This window comes from Acanthochromis polyacanthus, chromosome 3 (genome assembly GCF_021347895.1).
Source record: "Acanthochromis polyacanthus isolate Apoly-LR-REF ecotype Palm Island chromosome 3, KAUST_Apoly_ChrSc, whole genome shotgun sequence".
In the NCBI taxonomy this organism is placed as follows: domain Eukaryota; kingdom Metazoa; phylum Chordata; class Actinopteri; family Pomacentridae; genus Acanthochromis; species Acanthochromis polyacanthus.
The window spans coordinates 42,959,645-42,982,424 of record NC_067115.1 but is presented as its reverse complement, the minus strand read 5'-3'; the positions used below and the strand labels follow the sequence as shown (position 1 = coordinate 42,982,424).

The following is a 22,780-nucleotide window of genomic DNA, read 5'->3' as shown; positions in this document are numbered from 1 at the left end:
GATCAGTTTTACTAGTGTTTGAATGTCACTGTATGCAGCAATGACAATAAAAGAATCTGAATGGGAATGATGATCATTCATCTGTTTATGTGTCGCTCTAACCGGCGTGGGGCAGCTACTCTGTTAGCCACAGTGCTGGAAAGCAGTACTTCTATATCCTCTGTGGCTGTTGGTGTGTCTGCCTGATGCTATTTGGCTGCTGTGTTTCAGAGATAAAGTGGTGTGAAGAAAAAATGCTATATATTCTATTACAGTGACTAACACAGTGGTAGGGCTGCAAAGTTACAGGAACATTATTCACAACCTTGATTTTGGCCTCTCTCCATTACATGGACACGACTGATCAACTGTGGCATTTACATTTGAAAATGTGCTTCACTTGTTAAAAAACAAACTGCACACAGAAAACAGCGCATGTGGATAAAATTACTCAGTTTCATTTTGGACAAATCTGACTTAGGAACACATTATTTTCCTATTTTCACTCACATACCTGCCTGACCAGCAGTCACCAGCAGCATCTACCACAGCCTGCACTGTGAGGCCTTCAGGGAACATCAGTAAATTCTACCGTCAATCGATAAGTTTCCTGCCTGTACCAAGTGAGAGGTACGACCAACTGAGGCAGCTGGTCACACCAACACTCACAGTGAAAGAGTAGGTTCATCTATCTAATCATTTATTTGGTTTCCTGAAAACCCTACAGAGATTTTCCACAGCTGATCGAGGAAAATTTTTGTTAAAGTGTTTTTGTTTTACTTATCAAATTAAAAGAAAGTGTTCTACATTTAAAATGATTTTAATCTGTCAGTGCTTCAATCCAAATCACAAAAACTTTAGATGAATTTCAAGTCAGCACAGACCATAAAGGAGAGAAAGAACTGAAGAACACACAGCTGTTCCTGTGTTGGCGGTTTGAAACCAGGACTTAAAAATTGCAAATGTCTCTAAAAACAGTTGCTTAAAAGCTGCAGTAATGAGTCCTTCTTACCCAGCGTCGTATGCACCCACATCAGTCTGACACTAAGTGCAGTCATGTTTGGAGAGTGACTCACAGTGATTTGGCTGAGTCCTGCCAACCTCATGGTGAGAGTGGGGGACATGAAGTACTTGAAGGCGAGGTCCAGGCTCTCTTTGTCAAAGCACAACGCGCTGTCCAGCGGCTCCTTCACCGTGCTCCACATCAGGTCGGCCATGTTGCGTGCCGCGCTCTGACGCAGCTCCTGGTCCGAGAGTTTACACAGATACCTGCACAGAATCTGACATTTACTCAGCTGCCAAAGGAATAACGTTCTGACAAAAAAAGACGTAGATCATGTTCAACAGTTATAATAATTACTACTATTACATCACTACCAGCCCTTCTGACAGGGAAAAAGAAATCCATAGAGAAGAATTTGAGCAGCTCGGTCAACATGTCAAAACACATGACAACTGGGACGACAACACAAGTGTTAACGTCCCCAAAAACAGTCCAATTAAAAAAAAACTTTTGTTGAAACAGTCTGACAGCACCAGGCCTCCATGTTCTGAGGAATCACTATTTCAAACATTACTTATGTTTAGAAGTGTACTCGTGTTCACACAGTTGAGACCGTTCGTTTTTCAGATGTGCGTTGGCGTACGTTGAGATATCTGATCAGCCGACTGCTGCTGACTCATCCACTCTGCACTCTGGGATGGTTGAGATTGTGGTTTTCAGATCTTTTCTGCTGAGCTGGGAAACAGTTGCAGCTAAAGGGGTTTGTGTTTTGATGATTAAAGAGAGACATAAAAGGATGAAAAGCTGCCTATTAGTAAACTGGACTGAACTCCTATGTAACAAATTTCGTAAACCTGGTTTGATCCAATTTTTTTTTTCTTTCATATACAAACTGTATACAAGCAGAAGTAAACAGGTGAGACAGACACAGATTAATTCAGCTGCGGTACAGTCTGTTTCCACTGACTAACACTTGCATTTTAAAATAAAAAAATACCTTCGCATTGCTTTCATGGGTTCCTTGCAGACACATTCCTCCAGATGTTTACCTTAATCAGACATACTGATAGACAAAGGTTAACTAAAAGCAGTGCTTAAAACCACACTTCATACGAACATACAGTAGCTGTACAGTGAAGCACTATCGGTAGGTCTGTGGAGGGTACACTCTAAAACTCTGAAGCTGTACTGAGGCACAGCAGTTCTGCATTAAACATGCTGATGTTTAGCATGGGCTGCACAGTGGCAGCAGCATTCTATACATGCAGAAGGCTCAAACACACAAAAACTGTCAAGCTAAAAGTTAGTCTTGACTTCTCACAGGATTCAAACCCTATTATCCTGAATCAAAGTCCTCAGTTCAACCTATTGAACTGTTCAATCTCCCCTTCTCTTCTTTGTTGCTCTTTATAATATCACACCTTCTGGGTGAAAAGGCCTGTTATTGGCCAGGCACACACTAGATTTTCTAAATCCTGAAAGCAGAGCCAAGAGGAATTTCAGAGATCCTGTTTCCTCTCAGGCCATTTTAATTACAATATGCTGAAAGGTTGGGATGGAATGTTTGCACCGTAATGTCAAAAAGTACCGCTCACCCCAAGGTTTAAGTCATCACATTATTCCAATTCCTCACAAGAGAGGCATAAATAAACCAAAAGTCAGGGGAATTCATCTAAGCCTTGTTGAGACATGATTCTGAAAACCCCAAATGTGAAGCCATTAAACGAAAGTGAGATCAGCCAGGTCATCCTGAACGCTTGCTGACATTTATACTCTTCTTTTCTGAATTGACTGTCGTTACTCAAACAGTTTCCGAGTTAAACCATAACTCGGCTAATTTCAGCTCGTCACTGTTTGTCTTCAGACCACATTTAACTAATTCTAAGTTTCCTCTCAGCCTAAAAGGTTTTGGGTGAATTTCACAGCAACCTGAGCTCTTGTAAACAGCTTTCTGAGTTTAAATCTTTCCTGTTTGGGGAAAGCTGCCTCTTTTAAAGCCCCATTTACAGTGTTTTTTGTTTATGAGCGGATGCGGATAATTAATAATCTTGTTACTCTAAGAAAGTGTGGATGATTTGTTGCAGTGCATCACAAGCCACCAGCCTGTGCCGCCCTTTAGAGCCTTCATTTGATGTTACTGAAAGACTTTTTTCCTCCTCAACGAAAACAAAAACAAAGTCTTAAACTTAGAGCATCTGAGACAACGTAGTAAAGACGAGGGATGCCATTTAAATGATTATTTTTTATCACAATCGTCATTTTATTTCGTGTCCCTGCTGAGTGAGACTGAAGAAGCAATCAGACAGCAGCGCCTCGGCTCGCCTGTGTCACATGACCGGGCCTCTCTCCTCTGTGGCCACGTGACAAGAGGTTGACTGGAGGCCCAGTAACTGTTGCTATGGTGACAGAGGCTCTTCCTAGCAACAAACATATGGCACTTTGGTATTTGGGGGAGCAAGTGCACGAATGGAATAGGTGCACTGACAGATTGAGAGAGACAGAGAGAAGCTCAGGGAGAGAGAAGCTCAGGGAGAGAGAATCAAGCACATCTGCCTTCTTCACTTCAAATGGCAGCAGAGCTCAGATTCATCACAACCAAGCAGGAGACAGAGCTAGATGCTGATGATCACAGCTTTAGAGAGACTTTCAGGGTGCAACAAGTAAGATTTGTCAGTGCAGAAAAACATCATCAGGAGGGTTACTGATAGGCTTGTTCTGGTTTGAGAAGCTGCTGGATGCTGTGCTGACAGAGAAGCAGGGTGTTTAACAAAATGGCAGTCAATCAATAAGAGCACAGGGAAGAAGCTATCACAGCCCAGCACCGTACGCTACGCATTTTATTTCAAAACAAATTTTCTTTTAATATGTTTTAATTGTTGTTTTTTTGTACATTTTTTTTCATTTTTTTGGCTAGAAAATGCTTATTTTAATGCAAAAATAATTAAAATAATGTAGCGATAGCAGAGCCGGTCTATGACTGGACTGTTGTGCTGCAATGCACCATGGGAGCTTGGGGTGTTGTGGGTTGAAATGTCATTACTGTGGTTTATGTTAGTGTTGCAGCATTACTAGTGTTTGTGTTTATGTTTTGCGGTTTAGTCAGAATAATCAGTTTAGTGTTATGTTGTCTGAAGCGTGTTTGATCACTTCCTGCCGCATGTTTTACAAGGTGCTCTCTGTCTGTCCAAAATAAAAGCATTTGCTAGTGGCAGAGTGCGTAAAAGGCAGAGATTTGTTCCCCGGCATTGTTCTTCAACGCAGCCCGAAACAATAATATATAAATATACAAAATATACTGCAAAATTCCATAATATGGCGAAAAATCTGCAATACCAAATGCTATTTAAAAATCTGTGATAGAGTGAGAACGTGAAAAGTGAGCCGTGATATGGAGAGGGATCAAAATCAGCCGTTTCCAGCTAGAATAGTCATTTACCACATGAACAACGTCTAGACTGGATTTATCTAGTGTCCTGTGTTTTACTGTTTATGATATGTGTATTTTTTATGTACCTGTGACAATGAACATCCCCTTGGGGACAATAAAGGTCTACGTATCATTCACTTAATGTCCTCTTTATTGAAAAAAACAACAACTTTTCTTTCAAAAATAAGGACATTTCTAAGTGACTTCACTCTTATGAATGGTAGTTTATATTTCTATTGTCGTGCAAAATCTTGTGAAAATCAACCAAAGCAGCTGAGAAAAACTTCCTATTTTCTGTGCTTCTTCCAACTCCTAAACTCACCGGATAACGTAGGTGCGGAACGGTATGATGTGCTGCATGACTGCCGGAATGTGCAACCATATTCGGATCTGTGGACAAAATATAAAGTGTATTGAAGTATTAAACAAACAAGTTGGGTGAAAATGCCACTGAAATTATTCACCGCATGTTATTAAAACATTATCAAGCAACACACTCAACGGTGCTGGGAAATACAATTCATCAAGTCTCCAAAATGATTGCTACGTTGACCTGTGGCCTTACAAAGAGCAGCAGTGCCAGTGATGCCGTGAATAACATCACTGTTTACTTGGCTACACTCACATTGGAGACGATGGTGATGAAGGCATGGGCGATGGGGAAGGGGAGGCTCTCTGGAGTGCCCGACTCGAAACACTCCTTCATCAGCGAGAGGCCATGTTTCCCGCAGAACAAACAGACGTAGCGCAGCAGATGCAGAGGCACCTCCACATCCTGGTCAACAGGGAAGACAGCAGCACATCACACGCTTGAAATCATCTAGTTGGAAGCTCATTTGCATTTTCTTCTTTTGTAATGATATTCCAGGAAGTGTAAGCTCTGTCTGAGTTGTGCTTATCCTCCTCAACTACTGTCAAACTGTTACTGTAACAGGAAGCAAAAGAACTCTTCAAGTGAAATAAAGGTTTCAGACTTTTAGGCTAAAACCAGGGGTAATAAAGGAGTGGTAAAGTGAATCATCTGTGCAGTGTTTTAAGCATTAAGGGGGCATTGGAGACTTACATAAACTCTGGTAAAAGATGGGACCTTTCAGTTTCATTGTGACTGAAACAGCATGACTGAGGGAAAATTGTGCTGCAGTTCTAAGATTAAAAATATTTTCTTGCCTCAGTTCTAAAACCACAAAAGCTGGAGTTTTTTCAGTAGTCCAGCTGAAAATGTTTCATCCTCAAGTTTCATACAGCCTGTTCTTCATTCCATGCCAAACCCTTTGCCCCTGAGTCGAATGAAAACTTTATTGTGGTGGGAAGGTGAAAGCCATCCAACAGACAGATCATCCAGGGACACATTACTGCTCTCTGGGGGACGGTAACTTCATCTGCAGGAAATCAAACCAAATTCACAACCGAAGACACCAGCCTGTACTGTTATGCTGAAGTTAAGTTCCCAGCTTTAGTTCCATGCTGACAGGACAGACCTGTCTACAAAAGACAGCATACAGTGAGCCCCTTTAACCTAGTGTGACCCAAACTATTGTATTTATTTTCAAAACATTGATTTGGATCCTTTGCAATGTTCTTTTCAGAAAACAAAGGGCTGCCACAGGAGCAACAGCCAATGAAACTCTGTTGCTATGGATTTTATGAGGCTTCGCACACTGTAATAATGTAGGCGTTGACAAAAGAACCAAAAAGGGCAGGAAATGGAGACAATACTGAACTAAACAGAGAACTGTACTGAGCCTGAAAATCAACACACTGACAATAAATGTGTTTCAAAACTATGACAGCTGCTTATTTTCTGACTCTTTACTCAACAAATGAACTCTTCTGTTCCTAAAACACTAACACTGGAGCTGGACTGGATTCCTCTTTGAGCAGAGTAATTATTTTCTACAGTTTTAGGTGCTTTTTTTACTGCTCCTTGTCAAAATAAGTAAGGGTTAGGGTTGGACAAAAATGAAAGTCAGATGAGTCCACAGGACAAAATTAATTCAAGCTGAGTCACTCAGCACAACGGGGCCGACGGACCAAACTGGAAACCTCCCCTCAGACAGCGTTTATATTTGGATGCTGAGCCGCCTGGGCATCAGCTTTCTCAGGTCAGATGTCAGATAACCTCTGAGATCCAGAGACAATAACATCTTTGACTAGAGCAAAATGCAAAGTTGATGTCCGATCATTTACCTTTACCTTATATAATGTTTAGGAATGTATTATCTACAACTACTCTCTGTTAAGTTGAGCAGAAAAATGCTGAAATTGAAATTATGTAGCAATGTAAAAGGAAGCGTATCATTATCTTTACTTACATTTGTCTAATATATGCCAATAAAAAGTCTACTCATATTTGAAAATGTCAGGATGTTGAAAAACATAATTCCTTCATTCTTCTTCCAGTTTTCCTCTCCATGAATTTGAACATTTTTAACATTCCCCTTTTTATGTGAAAACACAATTCTTCTGTATACTGCCACTGTGACTCTACATTGAAATTGAGGGAATTTCTCCTTGCTGAGCCGCTGGTATGCTTTCAGCGCCATTTGCTGTCTTTCTCTTGGTCAATACGCAGGATTACACTAAAACCACCAGGCCACCTTCACTACAACTAGAAAACTGCTCCTGTTGACATTTTTAAGATAATCACAGGAGGTGCTGCAGTAAAATCTGGTGTTGGAGGAAGTGAAATAACACTGAAGTCATTCTCTTTTCAGTCCAAGGTGGAAGATTAGGCATCTTTTCTGGTTTTTCTGCTAATCTGTCCTTGCACATGGCCAGAAGTGCTCAGCTAATTTCACAGCATGTTCAGTGAGCTCAGACAGAAACCAAAACTAAAGAGTGGAAGGAGCAAAAGATGTGACCGGTAAGCCCGAGTCTCCCCAGCGGACAGGTGATGCTCCTGATGTCCTCGTTTCTTGCAGCAATCCCTACACGTCTAAGGCCTACAGATAGCTTTCATCACCACCTTTGCCTCCACCCACACTCTCCTGCTCTGGATGTAGTGCAGCTGTCAGCTTTGGGCATAAAATTTGTTGAAGCTTTCAAAAGAGAATAGTTTGCAGAGTGGCTAAAAGGAATTTGGCCCTAAAAGTTTAATGGACATGAACAGAACAGTCTGTGTTTTTTGCTGCAGATTGAGGGATTATTTTCTGCTGTAGCTGTGAGCTGATTAACAAGAAACAACTTATGCTACCAAATGTAGCAGCAGTAAGAAAACAATCAGTGAAATGAGGAAAGGTTTCTTACATTCATGTCACAGAAGGAGCCGAGGATGTTGCTTTCATGAGCAGATATGTCCTGGGAAAAAGGAAAGGAAACAAAAGCAGCACTGTTTTAGAGGACGTGTGTGGCAACAGACTTGTATCATCCTTAAAGCAGCAACATTCAAACAAAGTTCAAAGAATGCTTCAAAAGCTTAAAGGAAACAATGTGTTCTGGCATTGTCATCAGAAAAAACAGACATCAGTGTGCTGACTTTGTCTGAAACACTGACATGAAAAGCTTGAAGTAATGGCCTAATCTATCTAAACTCCACAGAGCCTGTAACACCTGATGGTTGTTACTATACATGGCCATTGGATTTTAACATAAACATGTCTTTTATGGAACCCCTAAAGGAAACACAAAACTGAAAATGGAACTGCCCCATCTCATCTATCCAGCCTGGTGAACCCGTTTGTCCACACTCGGGTTCTCCATTCCCAGGGGACGGGACTTCCGTATATCCCGAAAGGCCCGTAAAAAGACCAACATTATGGAACAGTTTGCCTGCTGAAATCAGGCATTAACGTATTTAAAGCCAAGCTGCAGACCCACTTGTTTTCTTATACGTATGAATCTTCGTTTGTTTTACTGATGTCTTTTTTTATTGTTCTGTTTTTATTGTTATTTAACAGTTTTTATCTGTTTTTACTGGTTTTATTGTTTTTATTTCTGTGTACAGCACTTTGACTGAAAGAGCTTTATAAATAAAGTTATTATTACTATTATGATTAATAATAATAATAATAATAATATCATTTTGGGAAGCATACCAATTCACTTTCTTGCTGTGAGTTAAATGAGAAATCAAGACAAACTGATGGATTTTCCACAGAATATAAAACGTGGATTTTGTTTGACCTATCAGTATCAGTTCAGTTCAGTTACTTTTCAATATCTGATTCAATATCTTTGGATCCCATGTGCTTAACTGGGTTAAAAAGGCTGTATTTCTTTGATTGTGATTGAAATCTATGACTTGATTTAATGTGTTATTTATTTTCAAACTGAGTTCACTAACAGCGCTCAAAGAACAAAAACAATCTGCAGCTGTGCAGACGTTCAGGGCATCTCAGCATTCAGTCCAGAGCTAAAGCCAGGAGGCCTTCAAAATGGAAACAGTCAGTCTTTTTACTCCAAAGTTGAATGATCAGTGACTATTTCAGCCGTTACCTAAAAGGAAGCTGCTGTCGTAAAAAGAAAAGTGGAGGATCCAGTGCATGAGCTTAATGCTGTGATCTGTTCTTACCTCTATGGTGGGGTGTGTATTGTGTTTGTAGGCTGTGTACAGAGGAAACTGGATCTGGAAGATCTTGGCTGCACACAGCAGCAGTTTCTCCCTCTCCTCTGTGTTCCAGGAGCTGAAGGGATCCTGGCTGTCACTGTTGCTGTCACTGCTACCTCCAGCACCACCGTCAGTATCCCCAGAACCACCGCCCCCATCCCCAGGTCCCTGTGCTTCCACCTGCGCTTCAACCGGCAGGCTGGCACCCTGGTCCTGGTTCTGCGTCTTATTCTGGTTTACGTCAGGCGTGTCGGCATCCTCTTCAGCAGAGTCTCTTTCCACATTCACAGGTTCGTCCTCCCCGGGTGAGGGGGGTTGAGGGAGGGTGCCTTGTCCCGACTCCCCTCCGCTCCACTCACACCCCGCCCCCTCTGCCCCTTTGTGTCCCTGGTCCTGGACGCTGCACAGTCGGTCTCTCAGACTGCTGATCTGAACGATGACCAGGTTGATGAGGGCGTAGACCAGCTGATTAAAGACCTCCAAATGCTTATACTCCTTGAAGCAGCAGAGACATTGTCTGGAGACAAAACGCAGAAGAAGGAAGATTTAGAGAAGCAACCGACACAACTGCGAAGCTTAATTCTCAAGCCAGTCACATCAGAAAGAGTGGTGAACTGCCTAAAACACCAGAAGCAGTTGTACAAAACTGATTTGTTTTACATCTTACTTTGCAGCACATAACACTAATCCTCAAAAGTCTGAGTGCATAAACTGTCGTCTGCAAATGTGGGGAATTTTTGGAGCCTTGACTTGTATTTTCCTTTGCTATAAGCAGGTAACGCGTACTACTGTAAACTATTACTATCCTGATAAATTCTCTGATTTCTAAGAAGGCGCCAAAAGTGACTTTTCCATACGAGTTAAGACTATGATGGATTAAAAACATGTGATCTCAGAGCTACATTCCAGACAATCAAAAGGTATCTCTACTGTCGGCATTTTAGAAGACATAAAAACATACAGCAAAACAAAAAACAGGACAATTTCATGACACTAAGTTTTCCTTTTCATGATAAAAAGTCTAATAAGAAAAATCTGCAAGTATTATATTAAAACGACAGAAAACGTGGATAGCATCAACTGTTCTGGAAAACGCATCATGTATGGCTGACCTTTAAATTGAACAAAACAGGAGCTTAAAAGTAAAGGTCGAGAAATAACCTAGTAACATTTCAAACTGGTGTATTTCCGCATTAATGGATCCGCTGTCTCTCCACGGGTTATGCTAACTTTGCACTCACCTCCTTTGCAGAGATTCAGGGAAACAATGAGCTGCGATATTAAACCGGCAGCTAATCCTCGACTTTTAGTCTTGAGCAAAACGCAGCCACACTAATGACTTCTTTGAATCAGTGCCAATAATTTGGAGCCGACCCCCAGTAAACTTTCATTAAATGTAAACAGTGAATAGACCGAGCTTCCATTTGCTTGGGCTAGTTATAGTTGAGAGAACGTGGGGGTGTTAACAGGTAGTCCATTCCTCTCATAGATTAATCCTGGAAGGCTGTTGATGCGGCACTTTTCTTCGTATTAAAGTAACACTATCAACCGTCCAAACAAAAATCATTTAATCAGATGAGAATACATCAAGCAAGCAATCGACCAGACGACCTGCAATCGACAGCCCACCGATCTTCCACTGAGATTCTCCTCAAAGACACCTCTGACTGCATTACAACAATCCACTGAGCTGAAATATTACCGACTGGACATTTAAAAAGCAACACACAAAAGACAACAGCGAAGTGACACTCTAAGATTCTTATGACATTCTACCAAGAAAAAAGCAGGTTTGCATGTGTGCAGAAGTACGATGTTTAGCTACGTGTCAGAATCTCTTCAGTCAGCGATTAGAAGAACTGCTTTTAAACTCCACAAAGAAGGAAGACTCACACAGAAAAGGACATACAGCAGAAACATGAAAACACTGTTGATTCTGGGTTCAGAAGAATGAGTCAGCAGATCTGGGACACTCCGGTCAGCCACTTCAAGTCTGCTTTAAACACCAAATCTAAAAACATTCCAGCTGCATGAATAAGAACAGACCAAAAACAAGCAGCAAACTAAACAAGGTTCATAATTACTGGGATCTTCTTGTCATCTGCTGGCCTCGACCTTCAGAGCAGATTTCACTCTGTTCTGCTTTCACAAAACACAAATCTTTCTGCTCGGAAAGAAAACTTCAAAAAGACGGTCTAGTTTTTAATCATTTCTTTTATATCAAACTGACAGCAGAACATGAAGCTGAAGATTCCTCACAGTAAAGACTTACTGACGTCTGAGAGACACCCACAGGCTTCTATCACTGAGCAGCTTTACCAGGATCAATGCTCAAAAGTAGGCAGTCCTCCATATCCTCTGATCAAATATCCCAAATGGGAAGAAGGTAGCATGACTGAAGGTTCTCTTCATTTGCAGATATTCCTCGCTGCTTGCCGCTTTAATTTGAAGATGGTTTCTCAGCTTGCTGTTAGATTTTTTTATAAAAGACACAAGAGACAAACTAGAGAGAGGAATGACAGAAAAGTCTGACTGTGCTACCTTAAACCTGGATTATAGCCCCTTGCTAACACATCCACGTGGACCCTCATGAACATAGAACACTTGTCTTATAGTCCAGTTAAAGGACAGAACAGGAGAGAATTGACTGTTTGTCTACATTCAGTCAATGTCAGTTCAATACTTCTTGAAAGTCTTTCACCAAAATATAACTTCTCAACGATAAATGTCGACCCTTACCATTAATTTTTCTCATCAGATTAGCATTTACAAGTGAACTGTGAGGCAAACAGCTGCAGGTGGTACAGTTTAGAATTTGTACACACACAAGACGACCACAGCAAAGCCATGGAGGCGTGTTAACTTGTGTGTAGACATGAACATTTGTGACACTCCAGCAGAGGAAGCACTGACCTCTGTGTCCAGGAGGCTGATGTAGCCCAGCACCCGGGCATGTTCCTTCTTCAGCTGAAAGCCTCCTCACTGCCGTCTGCATCCGATACTGAGGGGAAAAAGCAACAAAATCCCTGTTAGAGACCAGCTCCATCATTTTCTGGAATTCAACTGAACATATTACAGAGTTATGTGTCGATTGGTGTTGGTTTGTCTGTCCGTTCCGTTTGCAACATACTTACTCATAAACAGACAGACACAGAGGAACATTTACTCATTTCCTAGGATTATCTGAATATCTAAAAGGCTTCCAGAACTGAAAAATTAAATCAAATCAGCCATTTTACAGCTGCAGCCTTTACAATTTGTCACATTCTTTTCCCCCAAGTTTACTGGTTCAAAACTACTAATATGATCAATTCATAAAATTGATTATGATGAGAAAAGTTTAGGTGGAAGAATGTGACTCCTGAAACTGTTACTTCTGGTGGATGCCGTTACTTTCAGTCTACAGCAGTATTACAGAGTCATGCTTCTTTTCTAACAAACCATTTTAATTACTCTGCCAAAGAACATGGTAGAGGTTATGTGACAACTGTCTGTGTCCAACATTACTCCAAAACAAACTACTGGGATTTGGATGAAGTTTCAGGGAAGGTCAGAAATGACACAAGGACCAAGTGATTAGATTTTTGGCAGTGATGCAGCTTATAGTCTGGATCTACGGGTTTGTTAAAGATTTCTGTATCATCATTATGAGATAGCAGCACTGTGTCACTGTAACCATGACAAACAAGTGAACACTACATCAGCTGCCTGCTGAAGATCACATGATTGTGATCCTCTACAAATCCACCACTGAGAACTAATCGGTTGGCAATCATACATGGAACAACTGAATAAATTGTGGGGGTGTTTCTGAGCCCCATCAATTCCACCACCGCTACATATTTAGGTCACATGATACGGTATCCATACAAAACATACACACGCATGGCAGACGCCTGTGCTCAGCACAATGTCATTTTGTTTGTGGGTACATCTACATTAAATGAACACATTCTATAGTGCCATCCTGATCATCACTAACTAATTAACAAATGCTGTATTCTACAAAAAATGCTGCAGTTCTGACAATGCCATATGGGGGAATGAGCAGCCTTGTGGAGTACTGCGCTCTCTGAAACTTTTTTTGTATTTGTGAAAGAAATGTTTGGTCACACCACCAGTGAGAATTGGCTTTTCAGAGCTGTCAACTTCATCAGCGTCACACATTTATAAAAGGAGCCAATATCAAACCCAACGAGGCTAATATCCTGACTAAGCAGAACAAACACTGGATTTACCAGCATGCAACTTTACAAGCACACACATCTTTCAACTTCCCAACATTGTTTTTATATCATTTACACCCCCCCCCCCCCCCCCCCCCCAAGTCATCCAGGGACCGGTCATGATAGTGATTCTAGATTTGCCAAAAACATTGGTACAAAATTCTGTGACATTTATGCCCGAATGAAAAACAATCTCTCCTGGAAGATTGTAGACACACAAATACCAATCATTTCTATATTTAGCTCATGTGAAAAGAGTTTCAAACTTTGTGAGAATACTTCTTCAAAGATCCACCACCAAGCCTTGTGGAGTCATTCTAACATTTCAGTCTGCTTAAACATCTAAGTGACCTTTCATTCACTGGAAGTTATTTAGATCCTTCTTCCTAAAAGCCCAGGTTCCCCTTTGTCCTCCAGCAGCTGTCTAGAAGCTATTTACAGAATACCTGCATTATTTATGACCACGTGTCCAACTGGAATACAACCTAATGAATAATGCAAATTTCCTTACACAGCAGCTTTACAGCACCTGCTGCATGGTTGAGACTTCCCGCTATATTTCAGAAAGGTGAGCTTCTGTTTAAGGTACATAGCAAAGCTAAAGCAATTCTTCCCAGCATACACAGAGATAACAAAGAGAAGAGTAGATCCTAAAATCAACTTAAGACCCCAGCCACATGAAGACAAACCGAGGTCTAAACGCATGTTTCTTGCCGAATCTGCGTAGCATCCACACGAAGATGGCGTTTTGGGGGTCTGTAAACGATCACCTTTGAAACCAGGTTCCAGAGTGGAAAGATTTTGAAACGCCGTATACGCAGCTCCGTGTTCACTGGCTCTCCGCTACTTTTCAGATATGCTTGCGTCATAGTTTCGTATCTTCATTGACACGCATGCGCCACACGCGGCAACGACAACAACTTTTGCCGCAAGCGCGCATTCCCACTGTTTTTTCTTCTGTTTGCGCGTGTTTCCGTCATATCGTTACAGCGCCCCTAGAGGTCTGGCATGTGTTTTACAGCGTTTCCATGCGCATCGAGTGCATTCATGTAGACGCACACATTTTCTGAGACGCCTTTGTCTTTATGGCGATCGTTTTTGAAACTGTTAAGCGTTTTGTCTTGGTGTGGATGGGGCCTCAGTTATTCCTGGTATAAGCGTTCTTCATCTAGAAGGCTATGTGAAGACTTTAGCAGCTGAACAACCAGTAAAAGCACATTTCCAATGCACTGCTGTGATCATTTTCACCAGTTTCAATGGAAATTCTGATTACAGAAATAAAATACACTCTCAACATACTCCTGGTCAGTCTGGTCTGAGAAGTATGTGGAGGAAAAACTGACATTTTACCAGGAATTTTCACAGAAAATATGATAGATGGATCATCTTCACTGCAAACAAAAACGACACAATCACATCTGGATCAGCAGATCGAGTCAGGTTAACCCAAATGGCTTCTCCCCTTCTTTAGGTTTTTTTTTTCCTCTTTCTACTCTAAAATATAGAGGTGTTACAAATGAAAAAATAAGAGGCCATCAGCATACACATCATTATCATATTTACTATCAAACAGAATAATGGCCTCAAAGATGTGTATCAGACACAATCCAAGTTGGAGGTTTTCCAGTTCAAAATCATTACATATTGGCACTGGGGTTTAAAGTTACTGCTACTGTACTGGCCTTCAAAGATCCACACCAGTCCCACCCAGTTCAGGGGAATCAAGTATCTCCACTAAAGTGCCTAACCTGCATTTGACAGCAAAAAGAATGAGAACACAAGAACAGCAACAAAACTGTTCGGTTGTGGAATATCAGAAGATTGAGCTGTGGGTTGATGTTGTCTGGGAACAAGCGCACAGGTTTTCAACATTTAACTTATTTTATTACTGCAACTCAGCGTGGATATAAATACAAAGAGGGGGAAGACAATTTCAGTGTGTCATCTCACTCTCCTCAGCTCAGCAGCGACTGTAACGTTCAGCCAGACTGGAGGCGTTTAAATATGAATGTTCCAGCTGTGAAACTATAATAAATGCAGTTCAGCTAGACTGTTCCTGAGAGGAAGCAGGGGTTGACTGTCTGCTAGGGAGCAAAATAAGATCTGAAGCGCTCCGAATGACAAAATATGACAAAAACACTACGCTACAATGAATGTGGCTGTACGACAACTTCTTAAGTATCTGTACTTTGTACATTTTTAAACAGGATTTCAGCTGAACTGCAGGCTGCAGTTCAATATTTTTGATTTAATATTTTAAAATAACCTCAATTCTGTAGCAGACAGTCAGTATTTAGATAAATGTTTGCATGTTAGCAGGTTGTGAGTGGATTCAAACCAAAGCTGGAAGCTACGTTGCTTTGGGAATTTTACATTTAAAGCTACTGAAAGATCTGAAGACTCTCATAGAGTTGATTACACTGGTTTCATACAACATTCTTAAAGGTCAAGGACAAACATCCATGTCTGAAGTTCACTATTCCTAAAAGCTGGGATTCTACTGGGCTTCTCAAAGCATCTGTGTCATATTCCAGGCATGCCCTTTGGCTTAAAGGAAAATTATTTTATCTAGATCAGAGAGCCTGAGAAAATAAATATACGACCTTGTAGTAACCTGAAACTCTGTAAATGAAAATGTGTTTTTTGCAATAAAGTAAATACGTAAAGCAAAACTTCTAAGTATTTGCAATGCATGAAAATGAGGTAAAACTGCCAAAAATCCAAACAATCACCGTTTTTCTATTTGACTGAAATGCAAATTAAATATTATTGCCTCCTTGAATTACTCGGTAAATGTGCACACAAAGACAAAGACTCCATGTTTGTGCCTCTCAAGCAACAATCACAGTATTACATTAAATGCCTCTATCTCAGCTGTCGACATGTACAACCCTTTAAGCAGACACAGGTATCCAGGACAGCCTTTCCTTGGGGGTCGACTGATGGGTTTTTTCCTAAAGGCGATAAGCGATACCCATAACTATGAATCAAAGGGACCGATAACTAATATCTGGTATCAATAAACAGCTGTAGTAAAAATACACAGCATCAAAACTTCAATTAACACAAAACGTTGTTGAAATGCCGAGCTACGTTAAACATACACTACCACTCAGAAGTCTGGAGTCACCCAGGCAGTTTCATGTTCTCCATGAAAACTCATAACTACTCAACGGTTTTCTAATCATCAATGAGCTTTTCAACACCATTAGCTAACACAACGTAGCATTAGAACACAGGAGTGATGGTTGCTGGAAATGTTCCTCTGTACCCCTATGGAGATATTTCATTAAAAATCAGCCGTTTACAGCTAGAATAGTCATTTACCACATTAGTCTTTACTGGATTCATCATTTATTTAATGTTGTCTTTACAAAAAACCTGCTTTTCTTTCTAAAATAAGGACATTTCTAAGTGACCCTAAACTTTTGAACGGTAGTGTATATGTAATTAAAAGACAACTTTCCAACATTTATCCTTCAGTGCTTAATACAAGCTGCTGTAAGTACAGGCTCATCAAAGTTTACCTTCAACCACATTGTAGCTGTGCATGTTGAAGTTTCATTCAGCTCTGGTGGTAGCATCACTAACTTCAAAATGAAGAAAACCAGATTTTGTTTATGACTTCCTACCTACTGTAACAGCAGTTCTTTATATATGAAATAAAAGACATCAATATCTTCATAAATCTTTTCACTGCTGACATTTTAACATGTAGCTAAAGCAGGAAGTCCCCCAGGACAACGTGACAGTGAGCACTAAGTGCAATACAAGGATCCTGGAATTTGAGCAGCAAAACGGAATTCAAAAATCAAAGCCTCTTCTTGTCTAATTACATTTTTACAGAGTGCATCACTTATTCCTTTGAACTTCAAACAAGATCTGGGGTGCTTTTTGCTGCCGTCACAGTTTTACTTCTGTGGGATTTTTTTATTTTTACTGCAATGTAAGTCTTGTGTTTCTATGAAAACAGCACAACTTTAGAGTGACAGGATCAAAAAGTCTTCTGTGCAGCGGAGCAATTTAGAATCAACAAAAAAGGTTGAATTTCTTTGATCATTTGCTTCCAAAAATGTTAAAATCCTGAAAATGACACGTTCAACATGTTTCCAAGTGCATGCGGTGTCACCAGTCTGGAAAAAACGGTGATTTTGCATGGTGCATATGTTTTACTTCTTTTTAATCTGTTTCATACTTGTCTCTTATCTAGTCTGTGTCAGCGAAGCCTGCAGATTTGTACTTGTCAGGCATTTGGTTAGCCTTGGTTCATACAACACACACAAAACAGAAAAGCAGCATTTTTTGGGGGAAATCGCACGGATTAGTCCTGCGTTAAGAAACACCAGTTGAACACAGATCCCTTGTAAAACAGGATTTGTCTCTCACACAGAACACATTGCTGCTGCTGCAAATCTGAGGTCACAGCTCACCTACAGACACGGCACATGGACCTGCCAGTCTTATTGACAGAGCTGTCACAGCTGACAGCACCCTGCAGTGGAACTCCCATACCACCCCTCCAGGGTTTTACACTAGTGTTATCAGAAAAGCTGGGAAACCTCATCCTGTTATTCCCAAATAAACACAAATCAAAGGAAACCTCACCAGTTCATTGTTAAGGGGGTGGAAAAAGTCCGATTCAGCAGATATCTTGACTCGCAATTGAGTCACATTTAAAAGTGAAAATCTGTGCAGTGGTTCACAGCCAAGCATTCACCTTCATCTAATTTTAAGTAAACACCTTGAAAACGTCTAGCTTGAGAATGTTTAACCGAATGAAGTGTCCTTCACAGCAAAGAGAGGACAAAAACATGATATGTTCATAGTTGCTGCTCCCTACCACTGTAAATTCATTATGAATTGAAGGGCTGGGTGTCAAGACTTAACAGCCTTTGAGTGTTTGTTTCATGTCTACATTTCACCAAATCAGACTGTATTTCACATCAACAGAGTTCTGACAAATCTACACTAAAATGTGAGAGTCCTGGGTTCTAAGTTGTTGCTAAACACAATGAATTACAGCAACATTTTGGTAACCGAAATCCATCTGTCATATCAGCGCTGGTTATTCCAAAATGATGAAAAGCTCTAAACATAAGGTCTGTCAGATTTTGTCTGTCAGATTTAATCATATAATTCATATATACTTTTACACACACTAAGACTAGAAAATTGCTTTCTGGTGGCTGGAACATGGTTTTTCCTCCATGCATTGCACTGGCCTACACAAAAACACCACACAACTGAAAACACACAAAGCTGAATCTCAACCTGTGAGCTCTAATTGGCAACAAACATCTCAGTGAGAAGATCACATGTCGGCCAACAACAGAACACCATAAACTACAGGGACTTCATGGACCACAGCACTGGTGTGACCTCCACAAGTTTTTCATCGTCTGTAAGATATCTTTTCATCTTTCAAAATAACCGTTTTAACACAAAGTAACTGCACATTCAAAACACACTGTTCTGCAAGTCTGATCTGGTGTTGATTACCATCATCTGGCATCACATGTTTATTTCTGATGAAGAAAAAGTTCACGCTGCAGCTTACAATCGTGCCCCCCCACCCCCACACCGACAAAAGGAGGCTGTTAAAGCAGTAGAATAATATACAGGATTTTGAAATGACATGTTCAGCTATCCGGGCTGCACAGTGGGGTAGTGGTTAGCACTTTCGCCTTACAGTAAAAAGATCCCGGTTCATATCCCGGCCTGAGCCTGGGATCTTTCTGCATGGAGTTTGCATGTTCTCCCTGTGCATGCGTGGGTTTTCTCCGGGCACTCCGGCTTCCTCCCAAAAATATGCTGAGGTTAATTGGTTACTCTAAATTGTCCGTAGGTATAATGTGAGAGTGATTGCCTGTATATGTAGCCCTGCGACAGACTGGTGACCTGTCCAGGGTGTCCCCTGCCTTCACCCGAGTCAGCTGAGATAGGCTCCAGCCGCCCCACAACAAGCCATAAGATAACTAATCAGAGTCTCAGTGCTGTTCTCTTAAAATGCTACTACAAACAGAGCGCCATTAGTACAATCTCGATCTGAAAAATAGAAGTGTTTCAGATTTGGCATAGGGATTAGAAATGAAAATCTGAGTTTCTGTGACAGGTCAGACAGTGTGAAGGACAATGCATAATGTCATCCTCTGTTGACTGCATGCAAAAATAATAAAAACCCTGCTTGCTCTCCAGCTCAAAACTGAACAGTTAAGCTTTAGAAAATGAACAGAAACCCAATCAGTATTGTGAGTACATTCATTGGTCTGATGAGACCAAGATACATTTGTTTAGTCCAGCATGTTTGTTGTGAACTTGACTAGGATGGCCACAGCCAATGCATAGTCCTGACAGAGAAACACAGAGGTCGGAGTGTGATGATGTGGTGCTGCATGACATTTACACATGATATCACGATTGCCTGCAAATATACCAAAATACTGGCTGAAAAGCTGACTCCAGTCTAACAAAGCTTTGCAGAAGAGGAAAAATCCAGCATGACAGCCATCGAAAACACAGTGCCAAAATCACACAAGAGTTTCTAAAGGAGAAAAAATTTAAAATTTCAGCCTAGTCAAGTATTTCTCCTGACTTCAATCAAACAGAATGTGTTGGGGGTATTTTATAGAGAAATACAGGCCAACACAACCCTTCCAGTAAAGAATAGTAATAGGGGAAAAAAAATGTTTCTGAAGAATGACAGAACATCTCCCCAGAAAACTGTGCAACAGTGCTATCCTACATGCAAGTGGACATTCAAATAATGAAAACAAATACAAGTAACGAAGGGTGCTGCATCGAACTCCTACTGAGAGGCTTGCATTTTTTATACAACATATGTAAAGGGTTCATTTTGACATAAGAACAGCCATCCCATTGTTAAACTTAGAAGAAAGGCAGTTACTGTAAGGCGATTCTTTTTGGAATCGTTTGACATTTAAGTGGTGTTGCACATGGGGTGTACTTACTTCTCTTGCATATTGCAGTTTTGAATTAGAAAGCCATGCTACAGTCATGTACATGACTCTGTATAAGTGGATTCCTATAGAACCTCCAGGAGGAGCTTTCACTTCACTTACACGCAAGTTCGTGACACATAATAGATGGGACACACACTGGAAAACGACAAATAAACAGTTGAACGCTGCATGTTAACCGTCCTTTTCATTGTTATCACATAAAAGGGTTTTGCTCAATGTTTTTGAGACACTCCTAAAGTGCAGCAAGGCCTGGTTAGCACGCCTATTCTAAAGGCTAAGTTTTAGCAATAAAGGCAACCTTGTATTTACGTTTGCTTGCTAAAGTTAGCCCCGTAGATGTAATGAGAATTAGTGGCATAAATAGCACTACATTTACCCCCAATATGAATAAGGAGTATTGTAAGTGTGCTGAGGACATCTGTCGAAAAATGTATGGAAGCTACTGAGGATTATCGATATGCTATATGCCAAAATATGCGCCTCGATGCAGCCATTAAATTTTTCAGCTAGCTCAGTTGCCGCTAGCGTATAGTAACATTTCATAGACTCGCCAAATCACACATAAGAAATTTATATCGTCGTTTTAGTGTCAGCGCTATTAACGATGAGCTTCATACTGAGTATGTGCAGGCCTTTTTGAACTGTGAATTTGGCTTCAGCAAAACAATGGGTGGCAGCGGAGTGGACAGCTAGCAGACTGACCTGACAAACACATCAAACAAAGTCAGCCTGCTTGCTAGCTCAACTAGCTAACTTAGCTAGCTAACTTCCAAATCCGTGCAAGCCGCTATTTAACACCATCGACACCCTTCAAAACACCGCCTGTTCCCCGTGTTCAAAAGTGCATAGATATTTTAACTCACGGCTGTAATGTCACACGCAAAACTGACCGAGGCAGTAACATTCTCAGTCGATTTAGAGCTCCGATGAATGTTTGACAGACAGGCCCAAAACTGACTGCCAGTTTGGAAGGGAAAATGGCATTTTCATTCGTATCAAATCGACAGCCTGACACAGATTCCTAACTGTCACTGACTGTAAAATATGCATTCAAAATGTCACGACTTCCACCGGTGTTATGGCTGTAAAGTCTGGATGCAAAGGCGAGCGAAACAAAAAAATACACAAAGTTACATTTGGCTAGCCCCCAAGCTAACATGCTCCAACAGGCTTCAGTGGACAGCGATGCTAACATCAAGCAGCTAGTTCAGCATCGTCTCGTAGAAATAAAATGATTTGTTTACTTACTTTCATTTAAAACCTCCACCAGCTCGGCGCAGTTTTCACACATTGTTCATGAAGAGGAAAACTGAGTGCACCTACTCAAACCATTGCACTGGAAACTGTTGTTGGCTGGCAGTTGGTTGTTTTGGGGGTAAAAAAAAGGCCCAGTGGAGGGAGTGATTGGTGAAGGTTATTCCACTAAATGAAACCAGGGGCAACAACAAGGTGTAGAATGTGATTTGCATCCAAGCGAAGTTGATGTACACCAAAAGTTTAGAGGCACTGGAAGGTAGAAATCGAGTCAGTCTCCAATCTGAGCGTTACTTGAGAGAGTAGACACAGCAGCCATGTTGAAAAAGGAGGGGAGGGGGGCGACTCAGCATGTCGATAGTTCGGGACTTTTCGTCATGTCTCCTTCGCAAGTTCGTTTCTCTTCGGTAATCTCGCGATATCTTTCAAACGATGTAACGTTTCCAACCTTTTCTCATCTCAAGGGCAAATGCAGTGATAATAATGACCAGCTCAACAAAAATATTAGGAAGCTAGCATTTTTAACAGAGAAGAAAAATTATAATTCACACTGTTTTCAAAACTTAACAAATTATATATATTTATTATTTATGTTTTATCAAAACTACTGCCTCTATTGCCACGTAATTTTTCAAAATACAGTTTAAATATAGTTACATGTAAATAAAATAAACTTCCAATAAATTTAACAATAACTAAAACCAAACCTCTGATGAAGTTTTTGACAATAGACCTACCTTTACCTTCAGACCCAATTAAAAATCACCTGTGCCTGCATTAGCAGAGCAGAACATTACATTAGTGCTGCTAGTGTTTCAAACTGCTGCATTTCTTCATAAAGCCACTATATGGGTGCAATTCAGAAAATTAAAATATGTGTTGAAGATCATTTTTAAAAATGAATTAATTAGAAAAGATAAGCTTTTATAAATTCTGATTAATTACATGTAAAGTAAAAATTTCAGGTCTTTTTGTCATCAAGAGTGGCGATTGTGGCTTATATGAAATCCTGTATCACAAATTAGTCTCAATAATTCTATATGATCAATCATAAAAAGGATTTACCACACCAAAATGTCCAGCTTCTGAAAAGTATTTTCATTTATACACTCATGCTTGATCGGGGCCATGAATTACTGCACCAATCCAGCATGGCATGGAAGTGAGCAGCCTGTGGCACTGCTGAGGTGTTACTAGAAGATACGAGGACTGTCTTCATATTAGGATTGTTGTAGCTTCTCTTCTGAAGACATTAGTAGTAGCCTAAAGCTCTCCCAAGTTCCTGAATCGGCTTCTCTTGACAATCCTCTTAAGGCTGCAGTCATCCCTGTTGCTTGCACACCTTTTCCTTTCACACTTTTCCCT

General features: G+C 40.7%; 1 protein-coding gene across 3 annotated transcripts in view; it reads right to left on the bottom strand.

Annotated features, from left to right (window-relative positions):
• The window catches only part of usp34 (ubiquitin specific peptidase 34), a 94,940-nt gene extending 73,167 nt beyond the window's left edge, over window positions 1-21,773 (bottom strand). For all 3 annotated transcript variants that reach the window (XM_051945601.1, XM_051945602.1, XM_051945603.1), the window contains exons 1-7: window positions 21,410-21,773; window positions 11,869-11,956; window positions 8,920-9,472; window positions 7,656-7,706; window positions 5,035-5,184; window positions 4,732-4,799; window positions 1,056-1,248 (exon numbers count right to left, since the gene is read on the bottom strand). In XM_051945601.1, the coding sequence (XP_051801561.1) occupies window positions 1,056-1,248; window positions 4,732-4,799; window positions 5,035-5,184; window positions 7,656-7,706; window positions 8,920-9,472; window positions 11,869-11,909 (1,056 nt within the window). In that variant the 5' untranslated portion in view covers window positions 11,910-11,956; window positions 21,410-21,773. The remainder of the gene's footprint in view (window positions 1-1,055; window positions 1,249-4,731; window positions 4,800-5,034; window positions 5,185-7,655; window positions 7,707-8,919; window positions 9,473-11,868; window positions 11,957-21,409) is intronic.
• Between the last annotated feature and the right edge of the window lie 1,007 nt (window positions 21,774-22,780).